This window comes from Phyllobates terribilis, unplaced genomic scaffold (genome assembly GCF_046119375.1).
Source record: "Phyllobates terribilis strain yellow unplaced genomic scaffold, ASM4611937v1 Scaffold_4__5_contigs__length_816908805, whole genome shotgun sequence".
Lineage (NCBI taxonomy): Eukaryota > Metazoa > Chordata > Amphibia > Anura > Dendrobatidae > Phyllobates > Phyllobates terribilis.
Window position 1 is genome coordinate 360702109 of NW_027362764.1, and position 22232 is coordinate 360724340.

At 44.6% G+C, this 22232-nt stretch overlaps 1 protein-coding gene across 2 annotated transcripts in view; it reads right to left on the bottom strand.

Moving 5' to 3' along the window:
• The window catches only part of COL15A1 (collagen type XV alpha 1 chain), a 904466-nt gene that overhangs the window by 39579 nt on the left and 842655 nt on the right, over positions 1-22232 (bottom strand). The window contains exon 39 of one of the 2 annotated variants that reach the window (XM_073678441.1): positions 14419-14478. The exons of the other annotated variant lie outside the window; for it this stretch is intronic. Coding sequence (XP_073534542.1) covers positions 14419-14478 — 60 coding nt within the window. The remainder of the gene's footprint in view (positions 1-14418; positions 14479-22232) is intronic. 2 annotated transcript variants of the gene reach the window in all.

The window sequence follows — 22232 nt, forward strand, 5'->3', positions numbered from 1 at the left end:
CCCAGACTGCTCCCCCTATCTGCCCCTACACTACTGGGATGTTCCACCCCCCTCCCACTCCAGCCAGGGACAGACGCTGTCGTACCTGCACATATACTGGTGGGAGTACCGTAGTTCTGTCCCCCGGAAATGGGATGTATGTAGTGCATGCAGCCTACTAGCTCAGTTCCACACTCCATCCTTACCCGGGAGTGGAATACCACACCTCTGGGTTGAGGTGCAATACCCCTGTAGCAGCCGAATCCTCAGGGTGCTACATTCCCCCCTGGTAAATCACAGCACGTCCTCGGGCTGTAAAAGAATAAAAACATCCACAAACATACAAATTTTCTTTCAAAAACATCATAAACATATAAAACACTATATATATCATCAGCATAAAACTTTTCATATAAAACTTTTCATAGTAAACATTCTTGTTCCTCCGGCCACGGTGCAACTTGTGACCGGGTAAAGTGCAACAGTCTCTTCTGGAAAAAAACACAGTTTCCTATAAAACCGGTAGGGGGCGCTTTAGAAAGCGCAACTATATACAAGGGGAGGTATGGCCGCTCTCAGTCCTCGACCAGTGGGATTAAGGAAAGAATGACTGCTCTCAGTCCTCGGTCAGTGGGAAGAAGGAACATACGGGTAACTATGCACAGTTCTTTTTACCGTACTCTAGTAGCGGCGTCCTATACTTCCTCCGTGTACCCTTCAGACCCGTCCGGGTCCTCTTGCTCCTCCTGACACCTCAGCTCTTTCTCTGTCAGCCGGTGTACATGAAGGGCATAGGGTCCTTTGGCATATTGGTGCCGGGTAAAGGTGACCTCATCACCCAGGTAAAGGTCACGACCTCTGTGTCCCTCCGGTAGGTGGGACTCGACATCTCTTCTGGTCACGAAGACGTCGCCGGGGGTGTGATGGTCTCTGATGAAGCCCCAACCGTGCTGCAACTGGAATTTAATTACAGTCCCGGTGGCACGGGAACCGTGGGCTGCACGGGGGTTCCGTCGGGTCCGGCTCTTTTGTTCTGCACTTTTTATTTGCAGCCGCTGCTCGCGGACCCGCCTCTCTCTTCGTTCTCGGTCAAAGACGTCCAACTGCTGGCGGCAGCACTCCGCACGCTCAGCTGCGGCCGCCCGGGTCTCCTGAGTGAACCCGATGAGGTCTCCTCCTGCGGGGTCCCACTCGAACTGCGCCTCCTCCAACGAGAGTGGGGTGATCTTGGCGGGCGCCGGAGCCGGGATCAGTGGTTCGCACAGGGGTCTTTCTTTCCGGAGTCGGGGATGGTGGTACTCCGGTGGCCACACAAAGGGCTGCCCATCCGGGCAAGTGTGCTGGGCAAATAGGTCTTAACCCAGGTGTGGCGCTGTGGACGTTGAGGGCGCGGTGGTGGTAGCGGCGCCCAGGTTTAACAGGCCTTGCGACCAGGCTTGGGGTACCCTGAACGTGAAGGGCACCGTGAAGACGGCGGCGCCCGGGTGTTCCTGACTTTGCGACCAGGCCGGTGGCTCGGCAGAGGTAGAGGGCGCTGTTGGTACTGCGGCGCCCGGGGGCACTCGGCCTTGCGACCAGGCCGGTGGCGTCTCCTGCTTGGCCGCGCTCAGGATTGAGGCGCGTGACGTCACAAGAGGCGTGGCCGCGGCCCCTGCTTGAGGCCTAGTCTGGAGCGGTAGCGGAGCGGCAACGGGCACGATCGGTGGGATTTCGGGCTCTGCGACGGGGAGCGGGGGTAGGCTTACGGTGGCCGGGCTTGGGGTAGTGACGTCCCCTTTACTTGCCTCCGTATCTTCAGCTCCCTCTGTGGCGTCGTCTCCGGCCTCAGTCCCTTCTGCATCCTCTTCAGGGGCAGGCGTGCTCCTCGTTGCGGGTGGTGTGCTTCGCTGGCGGGCTCCAGCCTGCTGGGCCATCTCTCTGCTCCATGCGGCCAGTACGTCTCGCGGCACTCGGGCCATCCTCTGAGCCAAGCCCTCCAGTGCGGTCCGTGCATGCTCCCGATCTCTGGGGAGCTGCGCCAGGATCTCCACCAGGCCTTCTGGGGTTGTCGCTTGCAACAGGCTCCTGACCACTGGGTCGGTGCTGCCTGACTCTCCCTCCATCTCCGGGTACGGCTCCTCCAGACTCCTCCAAGCTGCTCCCATCTTCACTCTTTTGTTCTCGGTCCGCCCACACTGAGGGTGGTCCCGGGGCAACTTGGTGATTGTCAGTCCCAGGGGCAGTCCCCTCACGCTGATGGACATCTCAAGCATCACAGTCTCTGCTGGTGGGGGCGGTCTTCGTTTTTGGCGCCATTCTTGGTCCCGGCCCACGATGGGAGGTGGCCTCTTGCCACCCTCTGGCACGCCCATAATGGCGTCCGCTCTGCCAGGGCGGGAAATCTTCTTAGATGGCGGGAATCGCTTCCCAATGGCGGGAAACTCTGTGGATGGCGGGAAAAGACTGCAGATGACGGGCAAATGGCGGGAACCGATCCGAGATGGCGTCCGATGGCGGGGACCCTCCGGAATCGGCGGGAGACTTCTTTTTGAGGTAAATGCGAACTTTTCTTCAGGCACGCAGTACCCGGTGGTTGCGGGCACGTGATCCTGCCGACTACGCCAAAAGTTGACGCGCCCCCTGGGCCATGTTCAAGGGGATACCCGGAGCCGGATCTGTATGGGGGTAGTAGTCCTTGTGGCGGTGACCCGGTCCGTGCCCAGGGTGTCAAACTAAGTGGCAGTCTATGGCAGTAGATGTTGTTAAGTGTCGACTACGCCACCCGTTGAGTGCGGCTTTGAAGCCGCCGCTGCAGAGCAGTCCGCTGAGGCCGGTGGTATATGTGCAGCAGTGATGGTATAACCCCCAACGGGAGGGGTATGGCCTCAGGGCAGCAGGTGTGGATGATGGGGGTTGTGATGGTGCAGTAAGAAGACTCAGAGTCGGGAGATGCAGTTCAGGGTTTTTACTTACTGGTGTCCTTTTAGTCACTCTGGCCTTGAGTGACCACCCGAGCCGTGCTGCGTCCACCAGGTCCTGGACTCGGCCAACCCCCAGGCAATTCCGGAGCGTGGTCCTGAGCTCCTTTCTGACTCTCCCTTCTTCTGACCGTTCCCACCAGGGATCCACTTTTGGCCGGCTCCGTCGGGTCTCTTGGTGGTCAAGCCTCCTCTGGGCTCCCTGACCCTATACTTGGTATGCCTTTCTGGTGGATTTGGTGAGGGTCGTGGCAGATCCAGACCACGACCTCCGGTTCCTGGCTAAGGTTTGTTTTGGCCTCTGCCAGCTTGGGATCCGGTACCCTTGTCCGCCAACCCTTCACCCTTCTGTCCTTATTCTGGGATCTTGGGGTTCTCTTCTTGTTTCCTCTCTGGGTCCTTCTTACTCCTCTCTCTCTCTCTCTCAGCAGGCTCTGTTCTGGAGCTGGGCCCAGCCGGAGCCACAGCTCCCTGTCAGCCCTCCTGGCTGAGCTCCTCTGCTCTGCTTCTCCTCAGGCTGAACTCACACTGATCTAAGATGGTGCCCACCTTATATACTCCCTCTATGTGTGAGCCCAGGTGACCAGCACCCAATGAGCTCCTAGCTTTACCCAGACTGCTCCCCCTATCTGCCCCTACACTACTGGGATGTTCCACCCCCCTCCCACTCCAGCCAGGGACAGACGCTGTCGTACCTGCACATATACTGGTGGGAGTACCGTAGTTCTGTCCCCCGGAAATGGGATGTATGTAGTGCATGCAGCCTACTAGCTCAGTTCCACACTCCATCCTTACCCGGGAGTGGAATACCACACCTCTGGGTTGAGGTGCAATACCCCTGTAGCAGCCGAATCCTCAGGGTGCTACACAGTCATCAAAGCAAAAGGTGGCTACTTTGAAGAACCTAGAATATAAGACATATTTTCAGTTGTTTCACACTTTTTTGTTAACTATATAATTCCACATGTGTTAATTCATAGTTTTGATGCCTTCAGTGTGAATGTACAATTTTCATAGTCATGAAAATACAGAAAAATCTTTAAATGAGAAGGTGTGTCCAAACTTTTGGTCTGTACTGTATATCTATCTATCTATCTCTACTGTTGTAGAAATAACATCTAAACATATATCATTTCTATTCTGGTACGTGTCACATGGATGGTGCGCATGGATGTCACACTTTGTCATCCATGGGCACGTGTGTGGGACGTATTGATGTCCGTGCTGCAGGACCATGTGTGGGTCACACAGACACATGGTCCCTGTGAATACACAGACATTTGCTCAGCCCCATAGATTATAATAGGTGTGCATGTGGGTTTACAGTACGTGTGAAAACTGTCACCACACATACTGGAAACAATGACATGTGAAGGGGGCCTTGCACTGTAAGGTTGCAGTCAGGCAGCCGGATAAATTGGACCGAGATCAGAACACAATGCACGGACTGGCCTGCGACTCTCCTGACCCGAGTGTAGCAGCTGGCATAGAAATACATGAAGCTGTCTCACTGCTGGCCAGTCTGTGCATTGGGTTCTGATCTTGGTCCAATATATACGGCCGTTTTTCTTGCGCCTTTTAATAGACAAATGGTGCTAATGTTGCATGAAGCTTACAAAAGGGCCTGCAACACCAGAAAGCTCATAGAAACACTGCTCAACCAGATGACACTAAGGCTGCGTTCACACATTGCGTATTTTTTACGCGCGCGTATTTTCCTGCAGTTTTTACCTGCGTTTTTTTTACGCAGGTAAAAACTGCACCTCCATTCACACACTGCGTTTTTTCCTGCGTTTTTTTACGCAGGTGCAGGAGAAATGAAGTGTGAGGAGCATGGACACCTGTATGTAATGTAATGTATGAGTCTGTATGTGTATGTATGTAATGTAATGTATGTTTCTGTGTGTCGTGTGTGTACTGTCTGTGTCTATGTGTCTGTGTGTCCTGTGTGTACTGTCTGTGTCTATGTGTCGTGTGTGTGAGTGTCCCCCTAGCAGTGTATGTACAGACAGCTTCTGGCTGCAGTACATACACTGCTTTAAAAGAAAAAAAAACTATGGATACTCACCTACCCGATGGATGGGAGAGGCGTCCGGTCCGGTCCCGCGGCTTCCAGCATCTGCCGTGAAGCGATCAGCTGACTGTCAGGTGACCGGCTTGTAAATCAGCTGACCGGAAGGCGGTAAGCTACAGTCAGCTGAACGGTTCTCCGGCAGATGCTGGAAGCGGCGGGACCCGAGCGGACGGCTCTCCCATCCATCGGATAGGTGAGTATCCATAGTTTCTCCTGCGCCTCCATAAAAAAGCGCTGGAATTACGCAGTGTGTGAACACCGCTGCGTAATTCCATCGCTTATAATGGGCACAATAGGAGAAAGCGCAGGACGCAGCTGTGTAAAGAATTGACATGTCAATTCTTTACACAGCTGCGCTTTCGTGCTGCGTAAAGTAACACAGTGTCTGAACGGCAAAGTGAATTTCCCATTCACTTTGCTGGCAGACACAAGGCACATTGCGTATTTTGAAAAAGTGCGCGCAAAACAGAGCGCGAAAATACACAATGTGTGAACGCAGCCTAAGACTACATTCCCATGATGAGCTTTTGGAGCATTTTTGATGCTGCATATGTTTGCTACGTAAAAAATGCAGAGTCTTACAGTTCCAACAAAGTGGATGGGAATTATAGAAATCTCACGCCCACTGTGCTTCTTTTTAACGCTGCATAAACTGACCCGTGGTGCATGTTTCAAATCCGCTGCATGTCATTTTCTCTTGTGGGTACGCTGAATTTTCTGTGCAGAAATTCCCCATAGGCCTGCATTGGGTGTGGAAATTCCGCCAGTAAAAAATGCACATGCGTTTTAAGTACTTTTCTGCTGTATGATGTAATAAGCACCTAAGTGTGTCAATAAAGTTTTGTCACAGCCAAATACCAGGAAGTATCAAAAACAAAGCAGATTTATTTAACATAACACAACAACAACAGACAAAAATTGCAGCATCAAAAACATGATACAAACGCATGTTAAAATTACACCCACAAAAATGAAATAAAAAAACGCGAGTAAACTAATTTAAATAATAGGTGCAGAAATTCTGCAACATCGAAGACTGAACAAAAGCTCATTGTTGGAAAGCAGCCTTAGGTTTCATGAAGATGTCAGTGATTTTTCTTGTACGCAAAAAACACCCCCATTGTTATTCAGAGTTTCATCCAAGCTTGGTCAGTGTCAGTGTTTACCATTAGATAAGCACATCCAGCTGTCCCCTGAAAGTGTAGACCGCCTAACTTTCATCAAGATCAACAAGTCATGGATCTCCAATGCCTTCTGCACCCCAGTCAGACTCCGACTTGGATCTACATCTGGTGGGTTGGCTGTAGTGGAAGGGGTGTCAGAGCCCGATTATACTATTTCTACTCATACTACTTGATGCCACTTTAGTGGTGTGTGGTAATACATTTTTGAAATGTGGAGACTCGTGGGCTCCCAGACCGGCAGGGGTGCACTTACTTTCAGTCAACTACCTTTGTTACTATCCTTACATTTTTATACCAATAGTAGTCTACGAAACTGATGTTTGTGCCACTTGAGTGCGGTAGAGTTTAGTCAGTTTATCTAGAATGAAAAAAAAAAACCTAATGTAGACTTCTCGAGCTTCTCACATCAAACAGTGTGTGAAAAACGGATCGCACACAGATGGCATCCGATTGTGGACTGAAACTTGGATAAAAATAGGTCATGTCTAAATATGTATATCTTCTCTTTGTGCCCTCTCAAGACAGGTAACATCCTGTTCTGTTTTTAAAATATTCCAATCATTTTGGAAAGAGGTTACCAATGATGGTGCTACAAGAAATCTGCCCAATCTCTCCTAACAAACAAAAAAGTAATTCTAATTTATGTTTATTCGCTAATCACACACCCGTCTAGAACTAGAACTTTGGTGTTCACTATCATATCCACATTTCAGACTGAAATACATTTGGATATTTATTTTGTACCACTAAATAACCCTCTTTCTCTCCATACAAAACTGTATGAATCTCAAGCCATGCCATAACAACAAACTGTTACATTAACTGTTTCTTTAGTAATATTTCATTCCTTACAGATTTGGGCGAATTTAGATTTCTGGAGTTTTATTTCTCCCCTTCTTCCAAGAGCTATACATTTTTGTGGTTTTGAATGATACCATTCATTTTGCCATATAATGTACAGAAAAAAGTGAAACATTCCAAATGGGATGAAATGGTAAAAAGAAACAAGATTCTGCCGTTGCTTTTGGGGTTTTGTTTTTTAATTATATGGTAAAAATGACCTGAAACATGATTTTTCAGGTAATTACAATGACGACAATGCCAATCGTGCATAAAGATTTTTTTATGTTGAAAAAAAATCTGAAGTTTGTCTAAAAAATGTTTTGGTTTCTGAGACTGAAAACATTTTTAGTTTTCTGTCAATAGAGCTGTAATGACTGTTTTTTTTTCATGGCAAGCTAATGCTTTTATTTTTACCATGTCAAGGTGCATACATCATTTTGATACCTTTTTTATTGCATTTTTTCATGTGTGGTCATTTTGATTTTTTTCTTTCTATGGCATTTGCAATATGGGTCAATTAATTTGCAATATGGGTCAATTACTTCTATATTTTGATAGACTGAATCCTTATTGATGTGTTAATATAAATTATTTATTTTGTTTTTATATATATCTATATTTACTAGGGTTGAGCGAGTATGTTCTGTCCGAGTATGCTCGGGCCGAGCTTCGAGTATTTACAGCTGCTCGGTGATATGGTTAAATCGCTCCCGTGTGCATGATTTGCAACTGTGTGACAGCGTTATTACATGTGAGGAATGTGTAAGAAATAGACATTCCTCATATGTAATAAAACTGTCAAACAGTTGCAAATCATGCACACGGGAGCGATTCAACCATATCACCGAGCAGCTGTAAATACTCGAAGCTCGGCCCGAGCATACTCGGCGAAAGGGTTAACAGAACATACTCGCTCAACACTAATATCTACATATAATGTGTGTGTATATAATTTTTTTTTTTACTTTCTAAAGTCAAGGGATTTTAACCAGCAGTCAACTGATCACTTATACAATACGAATGTATTGCAATAGTTAATATAAACCATTGGTCTACTATGAAGGTTAGCCTGTGGCTGGGCTTCAGAGGAATACAACACCAAGATGGAAGCCCCCAAACGCTTCAATTAAATGCCACTGTCAGAGATCGACAATGACATCTAAATTGCTAACAGCAGCAGTTGGTGCTCAGCCATTAGAGGCAGCCTACTCCACATGCGGAAGATGCCAGTTATTGTAAACAGCCAGCAGCCACGCCAGCTCCATATGCGGTAGATGCCGGCTATGTTAAGTAGTCAGCAGTCAGTATTGAGCAGGCATCAGATGCCAGCTGTTCAATTTAGCCAACATCTTCCATGTGTGGAGAAGGTGTCAGATGCTGGCTTTTTAACATAGCTCCTGAGCCTGCTCCACACACTCTGACCTGCTCCATGACAGATATATCTGATATAATGCGTTAAGAGGTGTAAGGGATCAGCTGTCTGGTGGACACTTGTGCACACTAAAGGATGCAGTTTTTTGCTTCAAAACAAACATGCAGTTTATTAACCCTTTACACCCAAAGATTGTTTGCACATTAATGACCAGGCCAATTTTTACAATTCTGACCAGTTTCACTTTAGGAGGTAATAACTCTGGAACGCTTCAACGGATCCCACTGATTCTGAGACTGTTTTTTCGTGACATATTGTACTTCATGATTGTGGTAACATTTATTTGTTATGACTTGTGTTTATTTGTGAAAAAATTGAAAATTTGGCAAAAATTTCACAATTTTCAAAATTTGAATTTTCATGCCCTGAAATCAGAGAGATATGTCACACAAAATAGTTAATAAATAACATTTCCTACATGTCTACTTTACAGCCTAACTTTTTTTTGTTAGAAAGTTATAAGGTTTAAAAGTTGACCAGCAATTTCTCATTTTTCCAACAAAATTTACAAAACCATTTTTTTAGGGACCACAACACATTTGAAGTGACTTTGAGGGGTCTTTATAACAGAAAACACCCAAAAGTGACACCATTCTAAAAACTGCACCCCTCAAGCAGCTCAAAACCATATTCAAGAAGTTTATTAGCGAACGGGCGCCGGAGCTCAGTTGAGTTCACTGAGTGACAGGACACTGCTCGCTGAGTGCAGCTCTGGGGCCTGCTCACTGAACTGACTCATTATGGACCGACTCCTTGGCGTGAGCAGTCAGATGGGTCACAGAGGCGGACATCTTCGGACAGGTGAGTATGAGGATTTTTCTATTTTATTCTTATTTTTACGCCAGGACACAGCGGGAGCAGAATACTACTTTCAACAATGTCCTTTGCTCACGCTGATCGCAGTGCCGGGGACAATGATGAGGGCAGCGTTCAGTACCTGGTGCTTGGGAACACTGTCCTTTTTTTCAGAGGTTCACAATACTGTGTCCGACAGCACTTTTATGCACGCCTAATAAAAAGATGGACAACGTGGGATCACAGGTCATACGGCGTCCACGGTGCCTCCATCTGCCTCATTACAGGAATCTTCCACCAGGGGTTCCGTCTGAATCACGTATTTCAAAGATTAGCACGGAAACCCCGGTGTAAGTGCTCAGTGCAGAGCGCAGGATAAATGTGAGCCGAGCCATACTGCGATCTTTGGGAGGCAGAATGAACAAATCAGCAGCAGGTGAAGAATTGGTTTTACTTATTTTTTATGCCATTCCTCGTGTGGTATAAGTGATTAGATGACTTTATTTTTCGGGTCGGTGAGATAAAAGCGATACCAGATTTATATTGGGTTTTTATGTTTGACTGCAGTCACAAACTAAAAAACTTTTTTTTTACAAAGATTAGTTTTTGCAGCGCCATATTTTGAGAGCTAGAATTTTTCCATATTTCTGCAGACCGAGTCATAAAAGGGCTTGTTTTTTGCGGGACAAGTTGAAATTTATATTGGTACCCTTTTCGGACACGTGGCATTTTTTGATCGCTTTCTATTCCGATTTTTGGAAGGCAAAATAAACAACACACATTCTGGGTGTGGAAATATTGATAAGGCAGCTTCATTCTTCGGCTCAGTACATTTACAAAGATACTACATTTCTATAGTTTTTTTGTGTTTTGGCACTTTTACACAATAAAAACTATTTTATAGAAAAAAAAAATTGTATCGATTTATTCTGAGAGCTATAACTTTTTTATTTTTCAGCTGATGGTGCAGTATGGCAGCTTCTTTTTTGCGGGACAATATGACATTTTCAGCAGTGCCATTTTTATTTACATTTGTCTTTTTGATCGCGTTTTATTCCACTTTTTGTTTGGCGGTATGATGATAAAGCACCAATTTTTGCTTTGTTTTTTTTTTTTACTGTGTTCACTAAAGGGGTTAACTAGTAGGACAGTTTTATAGGTCAGGTTGCTTTCATAATAATATTTATTTATGGGTAATATATACAGGTGCATCTCACTAGATTAGAATATCATCAAAAAGTTAACTTATTTCAGTTCTGCCATACAAAAAGTGAAACTCATATATTACACACTTGAATCTGTCAAAAGTAATAATAAATTATAAATCTATGAAAATGAACAAATGAAAGTCAGACATTGCTTTTCAACCCTGCTTCCACAGAATTTTTAAAAAAATTAAACTCATGAAATAGGCTTGGACAGAAATGATGGTACTCTTAACTTAATATTTTGTTGAACAAACTTTTGAGGCAATCACTGCATTCAAACGATTCCTGTAACTGTCAATGAGACTTCTGCTCCAGTTGTCTCGTGTTTGAAGGTTGCCTTTTCCAGACGGCATGTTTCAGCTCTTTCCAAAGATGCTCAGTAGGATTTAGGTCAGGGCTCATAGAAGCCACTTCAGAAATAGTTCAATGTTTTCCTCTTAGCCATTCTTAGGTGTTTTTAGCTGTGTGTTTTGGGTCATTATCCTGTTGCAAGACCTATGACCTGCGACTGAGACCAAGCTTTCTGACACTGGGCAGCAAATTTCTCTCTAGAATTCCTTGATAGTCTTGAGATTTCATTGTACCCTGCACAGATTCAAGACACCCTGTGCCAGATGCAGCAAAGCAGCCCCAGAACATAACAGAGCCTCCTCCATGTTTCACAGTAGGGGCAGTGTTCTTTTCTTGATATGCTTAATTTTTCCGTCTGTGAACATAGAGGTGATGTGCCTTGCCAAAAACTTCCATTTTTGTCTCACCTGTCCATAGGACATTCTCCCAGAAGCTTTGTGGCTTGTCAACATATAGTTTGGCAAATTCCAGTCTGGCTTTTTTATGATTTTTTTTCAACTATGGTGTTCTTCTTGGTTGTCTCCCATGAAGTCCACTTTGGATCAAACAACGACAAATGATGCGATCTGACACTGATGTTCCTTGAGCTTGAAGTTCACCTTTAATCTCTTTAGAAGTTATCCTGGGCTCTTTTGTTACCATTCGTATTATCAGTCTCTTTGATTTGTCATCAATTTTCCTCCTGCAGTCACGTCCAGGGAGGTTGGCTACAGTCCGATGGATCTTAAATTTCTGAAAAGTATGTGCAACTGTAGTCACAGGAACATCAAGCTGCTTGGAGATGGTTTTATAACCTTTACCTTTAACATGCTTGTCTATAATTTTTTTTCTAATCTCCTGAGACAACTCTTTCCTTTGCTTCCTCTGGTCCATGTTGTGTGTGGTACACACCATGTCACCAAACAGCACAGTGAATATCTGTAGCCCTATATACAGGCCCACTGACTGATTACAACATTGTAGACACCTGTGATTCTAATTAGTGGACACAACTTGATCAAACATGTCCCTTTTGTCACATTATTTTCAGGGGTACCATCATTTCTGTCCAGGCCTATTTCAGGAGTTTAATTTTTTTTTAAATTCTGTGGAAGCAGGGTTGAAAAGCAATGTCTGACTTTCATTTGTTCATTTTCATAGATTTTTAATTTATTACTTTTGTCAGATTCATGTTATTTCTGTGACCATTGTGGGTTTTTCTTTCATTAAACGAGGGGTACCAACAATTTTGACCACGTGTGTATATAGAGTCCAGAGTGATCTATTTCAAGTGTTTACTTCTGTTAATGTTGATGATTATGGCTTACAGCCAATGAAAACACAAAAGACATTATCTCAGTAAATTAGAATACTTTATAACAACAGCTTGAAAATGTTTTTAAAATCCGAAATGTTGGCCTACTGAAATGCACTCAATACTTGGTCGGGGCTCCTTTTGCATCAATTACTGCACCAATGCGGCGTGGCATGGAGGCGATCAGCCTGTGGCACTGCTGAGGTGTTATGGAAGCCCAGGTTGCTTTGATAGCAGCCTTCAGGTCGTCTGCATTGTTGGGTCTGGTGTCTCTCATCTTCCTCTTGACAATACCCCATAGATTCTCTGTGGGGTTAAGGTCAGGCGAGTTTGCTGGCCAATCAAGCACAGTGATACTGTTGTTTTCAAACCAGGTATTGGTCCTTTGGGCAGTGTGGACAGGTGCCAAGTCCTGCTGGAGAATGAAATTTCCATCTCCAGAAAGCTTTGTTGGCAAAGGGAAGCATGAAGTGCTCTAAAATTTCCTGGTAGACGGCTGTGCTGACTTTGGTCTTGATAAAACACAGTGGACCTACACCAGCAGATGACATGGCTCCCCAAACCATCACTGATTGTGGAAACTTCACACTAGACCTCAAGCAGCTTGGATTTTGTGCATCTCCACTCTTCCTCCAGACTCTGGGACCTTGATTTCCAAATGAAATGCAAAATTTACTTTGCATTTACTTAGTGTGCCTTCTGAACATCTGTCAAGTCAACAGTCTTTCCCATGATTGTGGAGCCTACTGAAACAGACTAAGGGACCTTTTTAAACGCTTAGGAAGCCTTTGCAGGTGTTTTTTGTTAATTATTCAAATTTACTGAGATAATGAATTTTGTGTTTTCATTGGCTGTAAGCCGTAATCATCAACATTAACAGAAATAAACACTTGAAATAGATCTTATAATATATGAGTTTCACTTTTTGTATTGAAGTAAATTAACTTTTTGATGATATTCTAATTTAGTGAGATGCACCTGTGGATATATATATATATCACCATGGCAATGATCGGGACCTCGCAGGGTCTCCTATCCAAGAGCAGATCGCAGCAGTTAGGGTGTTAAAGTGCCGGGAGTGGTGCTAGCACCACTCCCGGCACCGAGTGTCGGGAATTAGCTGACACCCAGCGTTGATCGCGCCCGCACAGCCTGTGCGTGGGCATGATCGCAGTGTCGTAATAATACGTACCTGGTTCATAAGTACTAGGGCACAGGGACGTATTATTAGGCAACATGTCAGAAAGGGGGTAAATGTCCAAAAACCATCCAGCTTAACAAAACAGCCTTTTCTGGGTACAACAGGTAAAACAGAAAATAAACAGTCCATATAACACAGCCTCAACCTTTTAAACGTCAGACCTTCACTCAGCCTCTAGCAGACACTGAGCCACACAAGCAAGGTCTTTTCACCTTGCACACACCTCTCTAATGACACAGCTGGACTTTCTTATATCTGCCATGAGAGTAGCCAAGTCCACCCATCTCTCTGACTGCTCGTAAACCCGGCCCTTGACACGCCCTATTAACTCTCTCAGCACTATATGTGCTGGAACCTGCTTTTCTGGGATTACATCACTGAGGCTACCAGCCTCGATGATGTATATCTCCCCTCGAGGACCTGTCCTGCGGCCATCTTACAAGAGTTAAAGAGAAGATTTCGCAACATAATAATTTATATTACAGGTTTATGGCTTAAACATTTAGAAAAAAGCTGACTAAAGGGAATCTGTGACCAGGTTTATACCTGCCAATCGAAGGGCAGCATAAATTAAAGATAGATATGATAATTTATGTAAAGTGTCACTTATTTGGCTTCTTGCTATTGTTCTGATAAAATTACTGTTTTATCTGTTGCAGCACTGCTAGTCCTCTCAATGGTGAATTCAGTCTAAACCCACACCATACAATTGACTGTAAGCTTTCTACTTATAGTGTAGCTGGTATAGCTAGTGCTTATGAATACAGAGGACTACATGGTAGAAGCCCATCAATGGCTAGCAGAACTGAAGAAGATAAAACAGTGTTTTATCAAAACTACAGCTAGAAGTGGAATAAGTGACCCAGCATTAGAACCAAGGTATATGTCCCTCCTTTATGCTGCTTTTAGATATGGCAAGAAAAATCTGGTGACAGATTCTCTTAGCACATAAAATAATACCACTCACAGTTATTAAATGTAATAAGCATATACTATACATGCATACTTCTGTCCTCAAAAATAGAGAACAAAATTTTAAGACACACAATGTTGTCACATTTGTTGAATCATTACACTAGCAAAACAATTCCGATACTCACATTTGGTGCCTCATAGTCTGCGTTTAATCCTGGTGATAAGGCAGGAAAAGGTTGATATCCCTGTAAAGAAGAAAGGCTATAGTTTAGGTTTATGCTTTGAAATACTTGTACATTACAGAGCTTTCCTCTTTTTTGTCTTCCCAAACAGAGATTCATGTAGTATATTGTTTTGTTTTTCATACATCTGGGTAGTATAAAATGCTGTAAAGTTTCAGAGTAAAACATACCTGGTTTGGGCAGCATAAATTTGATAATCGTTTTTCTTTAAATTTTGTACTAATTTTGATTGTAGGATTATAAAATTGCTATATGCTAACACTTGATGATCTTTCAATTCGTTCAATTAAAAGGAGTTTTTCTGGACAAAGTCATCCCAGCTACAAGCACAATAAAGATTGGGTAATTTAAACTAAGGAACTTATCTAGAATAAGATTTTGTCTGCATGTGTGCCAGCAGAAATGTAGTTATTGGGGATGAGCGAACCCGAACTGTAAAGTTTGGGTTTCATACAGGACATCTAGGGTCCGGTGCTGAACTTTGGACACAGACTTTTCCCTGAAAGTCCGTTTTACTGTTCGGGTTCAGTGCCGAATAAAGTTTGTTGAAAGGCTGCAGGGCAGCCTATCAACAAACTTTTAGGCTGTGGGCACTTCCTGAGCCATCACAGTCATGCCAAGCATTGGCATGGCTGTGATTAGCCTGTGCAACACATGAACCGGCCTGTATAAATGCTGGATTACGGGTTGCACTGTCATTTTATTCTGAACCTGATGCAGCATGCCCTAACAGCCTGGTGCAGAGTGCCCTAAGAGTGTAATAATCTGCTGGGCACTTTTTCTTCTCTACTGTGCACTTTTTTGGGTTAAAAAAAAATGAGGAGACCATCAAATAGGGAACGTGGACGTGGCCGTGGTGCTGCTGCTGGTGGTGGTGTTGCTGCTGCAGGGAGAGGAATTGATCGTCCTGTGCCTGCTACATGTCCAAATGAAACACCTTCCTCTGCTGCATGGAAGTGATAGGACGTTCTGCGTAATTTCATAGGCCCAAGTACCGCTGTACGAATGGTGAGTCTCGAACATTTTGAGGCAATTTTAGATTGGATGGATGAGTGCCTCCAGTTCCTTCGCATTATCTTCCACCCGGTCCCCTGCTGAAAGTGCAGAGTTGGCACAGGCGGACCATGGTCATCAGGCTTCCACCTCAGGCCCTTGCAAATCAGCCAACCAGTCTGAGCCCCAACTCATGAGTCTTCTGGCTGGGGCTCCGTTAACCATCCACCTGGCCCCGCCTTACAAGTAGAAGGGATTGAGTGCATTGATGCCCAACTATTTGTTCAGCTGGAGGATGAGTACGTGGAAGGGTTAGTGCACATGGTCAGCAGAACAACATAGCACATATCTGATGATGAGAAAGCACAGGTGCCAACTGCTGCATTTTTCTGCAGTGTGCAGACCAGCAAGAAAGGCAGGGGTGAGGAACGGGTGGAATATGATGGAGGGGATGATGAGGTCCTAGATCACACATGGAGTAAAGGCAATCTGTGTGATGTGCAAAGTTCAGAAGAAGAAGGGGTGGCCACGCTGCCTCAGCTGCACAGTTAAAGAGTGAGCAGAGGGCAAAAGCACAGCGGCCGGCCCCTAGCCAATACGTCATCTGTTACTGCCATCCATACTGACGAAGAGAGCACACCAAAGCCAGTACAAAGGAGCTCCCTGGCGTGGCAATGTGCTGATGACAAGAGATGGGTGGTTTGCATGCTGTGCAGTCAGAGCATGAAGCGAGGCATAAATGTTCTGAACCTGCATACCACCTGGACGATGAGGCATCTGAATTCAAAGCACAAGCTTCAGTGGAGTACACACCTGAAAAAACAGGGAAGAGCTGAGGCTCCCCCTGCTGCGGTCTCTGCCTTTTCCTTCTGGCTCACCGCAGAGAGAGGATGTGACAGCGCCTCCACGATCAGCAGTGTTACCGAGCATCTCCATACCGTCCCATGGAAGCATTTCATCCCCCAAACACTGGAGAGAAAGTAAAAGTACCCCCCTACCCTCTTACCCACGAGCCCTGGTCCTGATTGACAGCATTTCAAAATTCCTGGCCTTTTAAAATAATGTCATTCCAGCTGGTGGAGATGGACTGTTTTAAAAAAACTAATGGTGGTGGCTATACCACAATCTGTGGTTCCCAGCTATCACTACTTTTCCAGGCGGGCCATCCCTGCCTTGTACGCACATGTTGCAAACAAAATCAGGTTTGCACTGCACAACTCCATCAGAGGCAAGGTCCATATAACCACTGATCTGTGGACCAGTAAGCATGGCCAGGGATATTACATCACCCTAACTGCCCGTTGGGTAAATGTTGTGGCAGCTGGGCCTGAGGCAGAAGGCGTTCTGGCACATGTCCTACCATCACCAAGGATTGCTGGATGTTTCTCTATCCATATTGTCTCCTTCTCCTACTCCGCTTACTCCACTGCCTTCTCATCCGGTCAACGTAACACCTGCACCACCAACTTCAGCACAGCCAGGGGAAAACGACACCAGGCTGTTCTGAAACTCATCTGTTAGGGCTAAAGATCCCACACCGCGCAGATGCTGTGGATGGGGAACAAACAACAGACTGGTGAGTGGTTGGTGCTGCTGAACCTCAACCCTGGCCTGGTGGTGTGCAATAATGGACGAAATCTCGTAGCAGCTCTGGGCCTAGCCGGTTTGACGCACATCCCTTGCCTGGTACATATGCTGAATTTGGTGGTGCAGAGTTTCTTTAAAATTTACCCCGATATGTCAGAGCTGCTGTTGAAAGTGCGTGCCAACTGTGCAGGCTTTCAGTGTTCTCACCCTATTGTTGCCCTACTGCTGCTCACCTGTCTGCGCTGCAGTGTCACTTCTGCTTTTCCTCTCACTGCCTCACGTGCAATGTACCGACAAAGTGGAACTCCACCTTGCACTTGCTGGAGAGACTGGGAGAGCAGCAGTGGGCAATTGTGAAGTTTCAGCTTCAGCATGCACGGGTGAGTCACTCTCGGAACATCACCACTTCACGACCAACGAGTGGACTTCGTGTGGGACATGTGTGGCTGAGGGGATACAGAGGACCCAGTCGATACACCTCCTACCGAGTACAGTTTGACGTTGCCTTTGTGGCCGTCACACATGATTCAATACATTCTGCTGTGCCTGGGCAATGACTACTGAGTTGCCCGGATTGTTATCAGTGCTAATTACAGGGTGGCCACACTGTTCAATCCCCGCTATAAGAACAAAGTATCATCCTTACTTTCGTCACTGGAGCGGGATCAGAAAATGCGGGAATAGAAGTGCACTCTGGTAGACACATTACTGACTGTGTTTGTTCTAACTTGACAGTGGGGGCTCAATGGAACAACAAGGCAGAGGAGGAGGAAGTCTCCAACGCAGCTGGGGCACCGGTACCACCTCAGAAAGGAGGGTTAGCCTGGCGAAATGTGGAAAACCTTCCTCAGCATGCCACAACATTCGGCACTACCATCTGATAAGGTCTGTATTAGCATGAGGCAGCCTTTCATAACATAGTGGAAGAGTACTGTAAAGACACGAGGTTCAGTGGGTTCTCTCATCCGCAGGCCTGACTGTCTTTAGAAAGACTGCATGGACCAAGGCTCATCCTACTGAATGCCAGTTCTTCTTCCCTGTGGACACAATGCTACTCAGACAACACAAGGTAAGGGTAACAAAATGGCTTGATAATTTATTGGATCACCAACAGTCAAATGACATATAGTATATATAGCATATAAGATAGTGCAAATGACAGTCTCACCCTTCCACTGACTCATTGGGAACTAGAACATCTATGACTTCGGGGCTTTCAGGGCCATCTACACCAATCAGTGGAACCCTGCTTTTGGTGAACACCCACAGAGAGGAGGTAACAGCAAGCTTAGGAAGCTGACAGAGTCCATTGCGGTATGTGGCCAGGTAACCTGATTGTCCCAACCTGGATTCTCCAAATGTCTCCATGGATTCAGTTATGGGCAGTGTATCAAATCTGTATTCCTCTGGTTGGAGCCATGGTGCCTTGGCTGCTGTCCTCTAGAGTCTCACTGTAGAAGGAGAGAGGTCCCCTTTATACCCACACCTGTCCTTCAGTGCATTATCCACAGGTTTGGGGGACGGTGAAAGGAGGTAATCTCTCATTGTTTGAGTGTTCAATTAACCTGCATATTTTGTCCTTCAATGTTTGCAGAATAATCAGCTGCAAGGACTGATACAACCATTCAACAAATCAACAAACATCAATTAAACCTACAACAAGAGTCAATGTACACTCTCATATGAAAAATAGCTCATGTCTTTGGGACTACTGAATAATATGCCTGGCATAATTAAGAATAAACACGGTGGTGTCACATTCCTCCGCCTTCTTAATTAGCCAGATGTGATAGGCTTCCGATCATCCTTCTCCACTTGTCGGGGACAGTCCATCAGCATGTCTTTCAGCACAGACATGAATGTAAGGTTTCACCTTCATGAGAACAAAACTTTGTATTATCCAGTTTCCTCAAAGCATATTCCATGTCTTCCTTGCGAATAAACTCCACAATCCCCATTCCAAGCTTGGGTGCATCAGCATAGCAGACATCTCCAGCTTCTCTTATATGATCTTTCAGATCCTACCAACTCCCTGATGGGGGAAGCCCTGAGACGATGACTCTGTATTCAGTTTGCCCGGAAAGGAGTCCATTCCTCCTGCGGGGTCCTCCATATCCTCTCCTTGATCCATGGCTACACCTGGGAAGCTCCACACGTAATTAATGAGAACCGAACTCATATCCATTGCGTGCACACATGGCGTCCTCCACATCCCCTGGATCCTGGAAGCTGATGAAGGCGAACGATGTGGCAGCGCTTCCTTCGCGATTCTTCAGCTCGATCGTACGGATCTGCCCATACTATTGGAACAACTTTTGGGGCTCATGTAATGCTCCATATAGAATAATGGGTCCATATAATGCTCCATACAGAATATTGGGCCCCATATAATGCTCCATACAGATTAATGGACCCCATATAATGCTCCATACAGACTAATGGGCCCAATATAATGCTCCATGCAGAATAATGGAACCCATATAATGCTCCATACCAAATAATGGGCCGCATAAAATGCCTCGAAAAGTACAATGGACCCCATATATTGCCCCATAAAGAATAAAGGGCCTCATATAATGCTCCATATAGAATAATGAGCCCTATATAATGCTCCATACAGAATAAAGAACCCCATAAATTTTTCCATACAGAACAATGGGCCTCATATAATGCTCCATATACAATAATGGGCCCCATATAATGCTTCAAACAGAATAATGGGACACATATAATGCTCGATACAGAATAATGTGCCCAATCTAATGTTCCATACAGAATAATGGGCCTCATATAATGCTCCATACCGAATAATGGGCCCAATATAATGCCCCATACAGTACAATGGACCCCATATATTGCTCCATACTGAATAATGGACCTCATAAAATACTCCATACAGAATAATGGACCCCATATAATGCTCCATACAGAATAAAGAACCCCATATATTGCCCCATACAGACTAATGGGCCTCATATAATGCTCCATATAGAATAATGGGCCCCCTATAATACTCCAAACAGAATAAAGAACCCCATATATTGCTCCATACAGAAAAATGGGCCTCATATAATGCTTCATGCTCCATATAGAATAATGGGCCCCATAAAATGATCCAAACTGAATAATGGGACCCATACAATGCCCCATACGGAATATTGGGCCCAATATAATGCTCCATACAGAATAATGGAACCCATATAATGCTCCATACCGAATAATGGGCCCAATATAATGCCCCATACAGTACAATGGACAACATATATTGCTCCATACTGAATAATGGACCTCATATAATGCTCCATACAGAATAATGGACCCCATATAATGCTCCATACAGAATAAAGAACCCCATATATTGCCCCATACAGAATATAGGGCCTCATATAATGCTCCATATATAAAAATGGGCCAACTACAATATACCAAACAGAATAAAGAACCACATATAATGCTCCATACAGAATAATGGGCCCAATATAATGTTCCATACAGAATAATGGAACCCATATAATGCTGCATACCAAATATTGGGCCCCATATAATGCCCCGTAAAGTACAATGGACCCCATATAATGCTCCATACAGAATAAAGAACCCATATAATGCTCTATATAAAATAAAGAACCCCATATATTCCCCCATACAGAATAAAGGACCACATATAATGCTCCTACAGAATAAAGAACCCCATTATATTGCCCCATACAGAATAATGAGCTTCATATAATGCTCCATACAGAAAAATGGGACCCATATAATGCTCCAAACAGAATAATGGACCCATATAATGCTTCATACAGAATAATGGGCCCAATATAATGCTCCATACAGAATAATGGAACCCCATTTAATGCTGGATACCGAATAATGGGCCCCATATAATGCCCCATACAGTACAATGGACCCCATATAATGCTCCATACAGAACAATGGGCCTCATATAATGCTCCATACAGAATAATGTGCCCCGTATAATGCTCCATACAGAATAAAGAACCTCATATATTGCTCCATTCAGAATAATGGGGCTCATTTAATGCTCCATATAGAATAATGGGCCCCATATAATGCTCCATACAGAATAATGGTCCCCATATAATGCTCCATACAGAATAATTGGCCCAATATAATCTTCCACACAGAATAATGGAACCCATGTAATGCTCCATACAGAATAAAGGGCCCCATATAATGCACTGTAAAGAACAAGGGACCCAATATATTGCTCCATACAGAATAATGTGCCCCATATAATGTTCTATATAGCATAATAGGCCCCGTATAATGCTCCATACAGAACAAAAAACCCCATATATTGCTCCATATACAATAATGGGCCTCATATAATGCTCCATATTGAATAATGGGCCCTGTATAATACTCCATACAGAATAAGGAACCCCATATATTGCTCCATATAGAATAATGGGTCTCATATAATGCTTCATATAGAATAATAGGCCCAGTATAATACTCCAAACAGAATAAAGAACACCATATATTGCTCCATACAGAATAATGGGCCTCATATAATGCTCCATATAGAATAATGGGCCCCATATAATGCTCCATAAAGAATAAAGAACCCCATATATTGCCCCATGCAGAATAATGGACCCCATATAATGCCCCATACAGAATAAAGAACCCCATATATTGCCCCGTAAAGTACAATGAACCCCATATATTGCTCCATACAAAATAATGCGTCTCATATAATGTTTCACACAGAATAATGGGCCCAATATAAAGCTCCATACAGAATGATGGAACTCATTTAATGCTCCATACCGAATAATAGGTCCGACATATTGCCAATTATATTGCTCCATACAGAATAATGGGGCTCATTTAATGCTCCATATAGAATAATGGGCCCCATATAATGCCCCATACAGTACAAAGAACCCCATATAATGCTCCATACAGAATAATGGACCCCATATATTGCTCCATACAGAATAATGGGCCTCAAATAATGCTCCATACAGAATAATGTGCCCCATATAATGCTCCACACAGAATAAAGAACCCCATATATTGCTCCATACAGAATAATGCGGCTCATTTAATGCTCCATATAAAATAATGGGCCCCATATAATGCTCCATACAAAATAATGGGCCCCATATAATGCTCCATACAGAATAATAGCCCAATATAATCTTCAATAC